This window comes from Macrobrachium nipponense, chromosome 10, assembly GCF_015104395.2.
Source record: "Macrobrachium nipponense isolate FS-2020 chromosome 10, ASM1510439v2, whole genome shotgun sequence".
Taxonomy (NCBI): domain Eukaryota; kingdom Metazoa; phylum Arthropoda; class Malacostraca; order Decapoda; family Palaemonidae; genus Macrobrachium; species Macrobrachium nipponense.
The window spans coordinates 30,962,975-30,972,804 of record NC_087204.1 but is presented as its reverse complement, the minus strand read 5'-3'; the positions used below and the strand labels follow the sequence as shown (position 1 = coordinate 30,972,804).

The 9,830-nt window shown below is 32.8% G+C and overlaps 1 protein-coding gene across 1 annotated transcript; it reads left to right on the top strand.

Annotated features, from left to right (window-relative positions):
* The first annotated feature begins 1,211 nt into the window (after positions 1-1,211).
* On the top strand, positions 1,212-1,931 carry LOC135223944 (KRAB-A domain-containing protein 2-like). The gene is made up of 2 exons (XM_064262865.1): positions 1,212-1,656; positions 1,756-1,931. The coding sequence occupies exons 1-2, from the start codon at positions 1,212-1,214 to the stop codon at positions 1,929-1,931; spliced, it is 621 nt and encodes a 206-aa protein (XP_064118935.1).
* Positions 1,932-9,830: the final 7,899 nt, after the last annotated feature.

Sequence of the window (9,830 nt, the reverse complement as noted above, 5' to 3'; positions counted from 1 at the left end):
TTATGTTGTTCTATTCTTTGTCAATGGCTTGAAAATAAAGCCGAAACCGGTCAGGACCTACACCCTGTCTCTTATTTTTCACCTGTGGATATGTATGATATATATAAATATTATATATAAATACCTATATATAATATATATATATTAAATATTTATATATCTGATAGTATTATAATATTATATATAATATATCTATATAATATATATATTATTATTATTATATATAAATGTTAATTGTAAATGTATATATTATAATAATTATATTATATATATAGGTTATATATATATATATATATATATATATATTATATATATATTATATTGTAATGTATGTATATATATATATATATATATATATATATATATAAAATAATATTAATTGATATATAGTATATCTATATATATATATATATATATATATAGTATATAAAATATATATATATATACATATATAATGTTACAGTCAATATCTAAATCCAGACAATTTGTAAAGTGACTGATTTTTTCAGGCAGTTTGTGAATTGCCTGGTTCACCCAGTCAGTTTATTAATGAGCTAAAAATCGCAGACAATTTACAAAGTGACTAAAATTTTTATAGATTTTCTTGGCATATTGACTGAAATGATCCTGCTACGGCCGAGAAACGAACCCAGGTCCTTCTGTGTGTGTCGGTGTGTGTGATTCAAAAAGTCTGATCATGAACGAACCCGCAACAGTGTGCATGTGTGTGCTACCTAGCTGGAGCAGTTGTGTGTTGGTCTTGTCCCTCCCTGGCATTGTCCTTCTGTGAGGTTCACTTCATTCCCAAGAAACACATTTTTACGACAAAGTGATGTTAAAGAAAAACTCGGACTCAAAGTCATTAATACTGACTACATTTGAGTACTACAATCTGATAGAGGAACTCAGAGTAGCAGCATCAGCAAAAAATAGTTCAAATCGGCAGTATTACATCCTTGGACGCTATGAAGTTCTTCAGTGCGGTGGTGTTGAAAAGTTGATACAAAAACGGAAGGATGAAACTCAAGAAACCTGTTTATTTGTGCAACATTGAGGATATGTTGAAACAATAAAACGTGCTCAGATTGCTACGGGCCATGGCGGCAGAGACAAAATGGTCAAAGAATTGTCAAGATAAGCGAACGTTACCAGAGATACTCTAAAACTGTTCAAATCTATATGTGTTCAGTGTCAAAAGAAACGAAAGAGACATGCAGTCTTGCGCCAAAGGAAAATATAAGGGGATAATGGTGTACCAAGATCATCTAACAAAGTATTGTCCCTTAACTTCAAAGAGAGCAGCTGAGGTTGCATTCCAGCTAATGGACATATTTTTAATGTTCGGAGCCCCTCAAATTCTGCAACATGATAATGGTAGTGAATTTGCAGCATTGGTTGTCTCGGAACTCAAACTTCTTTGGCCAAACCTGTTGATCATTCATGGTAAACCAAGGCATCCACAGAGCCAGGGATCAGTTGAACGCCTTAACTGTGATATAAAAGACATGCTTATTTCATGGTTAGGGGATAATGATGCAAGTGACTGGCCCATGGGACTCAGGTTTGTGCAGTTCCAAAAGAACACCAGTTACCATTCTGGAATCAAACAATCCCCATACAAAGCACTCTTTGGTGTTGAGGCCAGAGTAGGTCTACGTACGCTCAACTGCACTTCCAGAAGAAGTTTTAAAGACAATGATCACTGAAGGGATTTTCTTGGAGGTTACAGTTTCCCCTCTGACTCTACTCGTCCAGACGAATCACCCGAGTGCATGAACCCTCCAGACGAAACACCCGAGTGCACGAACCCTCCAGATGAAACACCTGAGTGCACGAACCCTCCAGACAATTCACCTCAGAGCACGAAACCTCCAGACAATTCACCTGACTGCACAAACCCTCCAGAACGGATGCCACCTGGAGTTGCATGAATCATCCAGACGATTCACCTAAATGTTCTACTCCTCCAAATGACTCGCCAGAGGACTTTGCTCAGCCAGGAAGTGATACTCTCTCACTTACACACACACACAAAATTTTAGAAAATAAAATTTTACTCAAGAACACGGTTTGTTATTCTGTCAGTTCATTACTTCATATGAGTCAATATCTTAAGGAAATAATGAGCTCTGAGCTCACACTGAAAGGGTAACAGCTAGTTAAACACACACACACACAAACACATACACACACACACACACACGCACACACACACACAAAAGGACCTAGGTTCGGTCCTCGGCCGGGCGGGGTTGGGGTTTGTGACCCGTAGCAGGATCATTTCAGTCAATATGCCAAGAAAATCTATAAAAATTTTAGTCACTTTGTAAATTGTCTGCGATTTTTAGATGATTTATAAACTGACTGGGTGAACCAGGCAATTCACAAACTGCCTGAGTCAGCTCCTTTACAAATTCTCTGGATTTAGATATTGACTGTAACATATATATATATATATATATATATATATATATATATATATATATATATATATATATATATATATATATATATATATATATATATATATATATATATATATATATATATATATATATATATATATATATATATATATTTATTTATATATATATATATATATATATATATATATATATATATATATATATATTATATATTGCTACTTTCAAAATGCATGTTTTCCCCTCTTTGAAATGTCATGTAAGATTGTAGCAACAGGTTTTTTTCAGATTACCTAGTATAGCTTTAATAATGGGCTGTTTTAAAATGTGTGTTCGTATTTCGCATTAACGTGTTGTAAAAGAATATATATATAACGTAAAAAGAGAGAGATCTCCGTTTGCTTCCCTAATCTGTCAACGCGTCTTGATAAGCGATCTCAAATCTTCACTTGTGTTTTGGAGAATCTGTCATCGTACGTGATAAGACTTCTCCGTCTCGATCGAGTCGGGTACGTCTTTCTTTTTTTTTTAACAGACTGGACTCGTACGAGTATATCTTTGTCAAGTCCCACGTGGGTATTGCACTTTTTGTATGTAAGATTGCATCAGATTTCAGAACTTTCGAGAAGCTTTCGTGCCAAGAACGTTTTGACATCTGCTCTCTCCAGTTTCCGAAAAGGAAGAGAATTCATTCGATCATAGAACCTCGAGGCAGTTAGATCTCCCTCTCTCTCGCTCTCTCTCTCTCTCTCTCTCTCATTCGACATCATTGAGATTACATTAACGTAACGTAAATTGGTCACTCATAAGTTTTAGAATTTCATGTTTGATATATCTTAGAATTTATTTAGTGTTATTTAGTTTCTTTTGTGGAATCTGAACAGACATTATTTCGTAACGGCGCCTGGTTTTTGTGAAATTGTGTAAGACAAGACTGCAGCAGAGAAAGAAGTTGGTATACCAAGGTAAAGTGTGTTATATTTTTATTAGTTGCAACTAATAACGGTTAGGAACTGTGTTTAACTAATAACTAAAAGTTAATCAGAAAAGTGTTTGGTTAACTAATAACTAATAACGGATAGGAATTGTGTTTAACTAATAATTGATAGGAACTGTGGTTAACTAATGGTAAAAACTGTTGGTTACAGTGTTTTTGAGTGAAAAAGATTTACACTTTTACACATTGCTGATATTTTTTGTGTTTGTGTCTGTTCCATTGTTTGTGCACTTATTCATTTTCTTATTGAAGTGTGTCTTTTTATTTTATATTTTCATTTGCATTCACAATTTAATTGACTTAGTTATTTTCATTGCTTTATCATTGCACATTTATTTAAATTTAACACTTGTGAATTAATTTGCATTTACTTAGAATTCTTTTCAAGTTTTATTGTTGTTTAGCACTTGTGAATTAATTTCAGAATTTCAATTATTGCCTAATACTTTTGAATTTTGATTGAATTAATTTTCTTGAATTTTGTGATAAATTAATTTTGATTTAATTTTACTTAATTTGATTCAAGAATTAATTAAACTTTACTTTGTTTTCAAGTAACAGTAATTTTCCCTGATATTGTGAATTTCACTTATAAATTTTGAATTTAATAATAAATTTTTGTATTTAAAATTTTTATAAGTGTTTTCTTTATCCTACACCAGTATAAGTATATTTAATTATGATTCTATTTATGTTAGGTGGAAACATAGAGTGGTAATTGATTTGCTTTGCTTCAATTTTATTGAAGTGACTTAGAACCAGGGAAGTACTTAGACTTCTGAAATCAGGGAAATACCTAGACTTTCAAAGTTGTTGATGGAGTGATGCCCTTTGATTAATTTAATTACTTACAAGATTACCTCACACCTGTTTTGATGAACTTAGTCTGATTTTCTGCAATACTGGTAAGTGTTAAGGGATCACTGTTGCCTTTAGAGTATTCAGTCGTTTAAACGTGTTATGAGGGTTCAGGTGTCTGGCTTTTTGTGAGGTAATGTTTGATGCATGGTAACCAGATACTTGGCACTTCGTAACAATATATATACCCATATATAAATATATATATATATATATATATATATATATAGATATATAATATATTATATATATATCATAGATATAGTATATATATATAATCTATAGATTATCTATATAGTATATATATATATATAGATATATATATAGTATATATATATATATATATATAATATATATATATATATATATATATATATATATATATATTATAGATATATATATATCTATATATATATATAGTTTAGTATATATATATATATATATATATATATCAGTTTTTTGGCTTCTGTACTTGAACCATTATAGGTTCGAACCTAACTTGTATAAAAATAAACCTCCTTTCATTTTTTCTCCAATATCAAGGTTTCTAGGTAATAAGATGTGTTAGCGGATTTAAGTGATTTTCAAGAGGAAAGAGAAGAATAAGAAAAAGAAAGTCTCTTTGACCCACCCAAAGACAACCCGTGACACACCCACCATTGGGAAGGGTACACCTTAGTACAAGTTGAGAATACAGCGAATTAGGTTTACTTTATGTTTATTGATTGATTGAAGAGGTTGCCTAGCGTCAAAGACACTAGGCGGTATCAGAGAGCCTTTGCTCCCTGATGCCATGCGACTTCGACAGCTTTCCAAATAATATTGTGTGATATAGTTAACCATCATAATTAAAATTATGATCATTAAAAATATTCTTGAGAAACTCGGCGCTTCCACGAGTACTTATTTGGGTCATATTTTTCAAAAACCCGATAGGAGAAAATTATTCTAATTTATGAGAAATTGCTTACCAGTGATATTTTCATTACTTGTATTAGACAGAAATGTTATTTATGCTTCAAATAAAAATTAACATCCCTTTGATACATGACTAATTGAGTTTTAAATGAATATTGAAAGTATCCTTCAAACCTCAGTCTTAAGGAGAAGGATGAATGAGGTGAGAAACTTCTCCCAGAGTTCCGGAGTCATTGTAAGTCTCTTTGGCAACATGGAGACGTCACAGAGGCTTCAGGACTCCTCGGACGGATGTGGTTATTATCTGTATGGATGTCTTTGGTTCTTAAAAATCCTTTAAAAAAACTTTTACACTAATAATGATGTCTGGTCCTTCATTTGTTCGTTTGTCTCTCGTGTCTTCTTGAACGCCGTCCCATCTTCCTCTCTCAGGCCTTCCTCGTCTTCGTATCCCTAACTCTAACAGTTCAATTAGTGGTGTATTTGAGGAATGTTAAATTTTTATTTAAAGCATAAATAACATTTCTTTCTAATACAATTAATGAAAATATCACTGGTAAGCAGTGTCTCATAAATTAACATAATTTTCTACTATCGATATTTTATGAAAAATATGAACTAAATAAGTACTCGTGGCAGCACCGTGTTTCTCATGAATATTTTTAATGATCATAATTTTAATTATGATGGTTAATTATATCACACAATATTATTTGGAAAACTGTCGAAGTCGCATGGCATCAGGGAGCAAAGGCTCTCTGGTGCCACCTAGTGTCTTTGACGCTAGGCAACCTCATCAATCAGTCAATAAACAGAACATAAACCTTATTCAAGGGATTCTTACCCTGTAAGGTCTACCCTTCCTAATCAACTTTAAGACTTTCTGGGTCTACCCACTGCCTCGGCTATGATGTCTTGTGATCCCAAAGAAAGAACTTCAGGCCTTCCAAGATTCTCACTCTTTTTGCGATGACAATCAAATGGATTTTTGTTCTATTTATTTTAACAAAGGATTCATCTCTTTAAATGTATTTATCTCTCCAGGAACGTAAAATGAAAGATGCCCCAGCACCCCTGTCTTCTCTAAAGATTATAGCCCGGATTCGGTGAATCCATTTTATATCCTCAGAGTCGTTAGCCATAGTTTGTATCTAACTCCGTCACTCAGTCAAAGGAATGTAAAATGAAAAATACTTAATATATATATATATATATATATATATATATATATATATATATATATTATTATATATATTATATATGAATATATATATATATATATAATATATATATATATATATATATATATATATATATATATATGTATGTATACATATATACATATATGATTTGTTGCAATATGGATGCCAGACGCCTCTTCACCGCCTATCGCGACTTTGGTGGAATGCTTTTTCCTGCCATTAAGAACTTCGTGGATAAGTTTGCTACTTCTCTCGTTCAGGCACACAAAACGAAAATTAGATGCCGATTCCTCAACCGATGTTTGGATGAACAAGTTATGCCGAAGTCACTTTCTACCAGACGTTTGGACCTTCTAGCAACAACTCCATTTGAGGACTACCATCGCGGGATTTTAAAGAAGAATTTCGATATTTGTAAACTGGATGTAAATGCTTGTTTCAAAAAACTCAGATATTTTCTGTTAACAATAATATTGATTGGTTGGAAATAGGTAATGCCTTCTGTCAATTGGAAAAATTCAGCAACATCCCTATTGGCAAACTGAATATCTGCAAGGGTAAGATATATGGTATTGCTGGACTGGGTATATCACCTACTATTCCAAAGAGATTTTTTGAAACTTACAAGAAAATTAAGAATGACAAAACTCTCCACGTCACGAAAGCAGATAAGTCAAGTGCTCTGGTTATACTAGATAAAACTGAATATGGCAGAAAAATGTACGAACTGTTAGACGATCATACTACCTATACTCATCTGAGAAACAATACTTTAGAAAACGATAATGCTCAGTTTAACAAGAATATTAAGAAACTCCTGTATAACCATAAGGATTTAGCACAAAAATTTCTAACTATTTGTCCAACTTCTCCTTATTTGTATGGTACTATAAAAACACATAAACCTATTACAAGCTCTGTTGGTTCTTTTGCATATAAACTATGAAAATGGCTTGTTGAAATACTTACACCACTAGTGGGGACGGTCTCAGGATGTTCTCTTGAAAATAATGTAGATTTTATTAGTTGTTTTAATCATTTTAACCCAAATTATGACTTTATAATGGTGAGTTTCGACGTTGCTTCTCTTTTTACCAAAGTGCCAATAGATGACCTGTTAGAGTTTCTGGAGAATGAGATGAAAAAAGAAAACATGTGTTCATATTGCCACACAAAACTTTAATAGAACTTATAAAATTGTGTATCATAGGATGCAAGTTTTCTTTTAATGGTCATTATTATGAACAGAAATTCGGTATGGCCATGGGAAATCCTCTTTCTCCTATACTTAGCAATCTATATATGGAGTTTTTTGAAAGGAACTATTTACCGAACTTATTGCCAAGAGGTGTGTTACGGATAAGATATGTGGATGACATCTTTTGTTCATGGCCAGTGAAAAGGAACGTAAACAACTTTCTTTGATAGATTAAATGCACTAGTGCCTTCCATAAAGTTCACCCTTGAGAGGGAAGAAGGAAAATTGCCATTTTTAGATGTGTTGATACATAGATCTAATAGAAAGTTCAAATTTTCTGTTTATAGGAAACCCACAAATATCTGTTCTTATGTATATTTTTATTCAAACCATCCTTTTAGAAGAATTAAGACTGCTGTTTTTACTACTATACTTTTAAGAGCACTGCGGGTCAGCAGCCCTGAATTTTTAGATCAAGAAATTGACAAGATACGTGAAATTGCTGGCAATTTTAGGTACCCAAACAGTTTTATTGAAAACACCTTTTGTAAAGCAGGAAAAATGTTTCATGGATTGACAAAAACTGAAAAGTTCGAAAACAAAAATCTATTAGTGCTTCCTTTTTATACTTGCTTTAATAACATCCCGAGACAAGTCAAGCTACTAGGTATTAATGTTGTGTTCAAAACGCTAAGAACTATTAGAAACTTGATGATCAGAAATTCACCTGGAAATGGAGCAGGATGTATTTATAAGATTCCGTGTAAGAATTGTAATAAAACGTACGTAGGACAAGGTGAAGGCAACACAAATATAATGTAAGAACTGGGAATATGTCAAATGCATTATTTGTACACATGAATAATAGTAATCATGGTATTAACTGGACAGACTCCAAGGAAATTATGTTTTGCAGAGATTTAGTGAAAAAAATTTAATAGAATCATGTATAATTAAACAAGACTGTGATAATTCATTGAATATCAGTCTAGGTTTGTACAAAGTTCATGAAATTTTAACGCAGGGTATTCTAAAACAAGTAGGCTATGAAGTACTAGGACTGTCCGGTAGTTGTTAGCGTGGTTTGTTTTTTAGCATCTTTTGTCTTGCCACGAAGTTCTCTTGTGACTCTCTATTTATTTTCTTGGCACTTGTACCTGAGCCCTGATGAGGTATAGAAATACACGAAAGCGCTCGGTTTAAGTCATTTCTTTTCACCCTTCTCCTGGCTGTATGCATATAATCTATATATATATATATATATATATATATATATATATATATATATATATAATATTCTCAAGGAAGCAAGGGAGACGTCTTCTGGTAATTTAGAAAGCGCTTTATCAAGCGACGTTTCAGGGTCCAGCCCCATCATCACGGCTGGAAAAAGGATTAATACGCATAAATATAATAAAAAAGACTATATAATAAAAAAGACTCATCCTAATAACTAACATACATTTAAAATTCATAGAAAACCTACTACAATGCTAAGAAAATCACCATCTCAAGTGAAAGGAAGAAGACGAGTGACCAGAAGAAGAAGGAAAGGTTCCAAGTAAACATAGTTATGCTAGGTAAAGAGGGGTAGCGGTAGTTTGATTGTTTAATCTTAGAACTATTGTTTTTATGGAAAGCGATTCGAAGACAGCAAGCTCTTGAGGAGAAGAAGCCCGTGTAATGATTTTAAAGAATTTGCATTTTTTTTAACGTTCTCGAATGTTCGAGAATTCTGGTGAAGACAACCGGACACCTGTTCTATAATTCACCCACCTGTGGCAATCAATGCGGACTTTAAGAAGCCTACGTGAGGCCCCGACATAATTTCCCAAATAACATTTGGGACACGAAAATAAATAGACCGCATTGGAAGCCAGAAGAGGACTCAGCTTTTCTTTATATCTAAATAAAGACCCAATAGGTAATGGGTTTCTTACGATTAGTTGGCTTTTTATGGCCGGACAATGTTCACGTATTAAACGTTCAACTTTGGTATAAAACGTTGTATCACTGATAAACGGGACACTTGCAAAAAAAGGTATTTTAGGAGCAGTTGGTCTGTTATTTTTCTCTATTAATTTATAATTAAAATCTTGGTTAGGTATTTGAAGAAAACCTTAGCTGAATAGCAGTTATCGGTGAAGTATTGTTGTAAAACAGTAATCTTATTGTGAAATTCAGACCAGCCAGAGGAGGGAGAATATGCCCTGTGGAAGAGGGTATATGAAGCG

Excerpts from the sequence above, each read along its gene's own strand:
- LOC135223944 (XM_064262865.1), top strand. The coding sequence starts at position 1,212 with ATGCAGTCTTGCGCCAAAGGAAAATATAAGGGGATAATGGTGTACCAA. Across the intron at positions 1,657-1,755 it reads TGAGGCCAGAGTAGGTCTAC|ACGAATCACCCGAGTGCATG; the intron begins GTACGCTCAACT and ends CTACTCGTCCAG.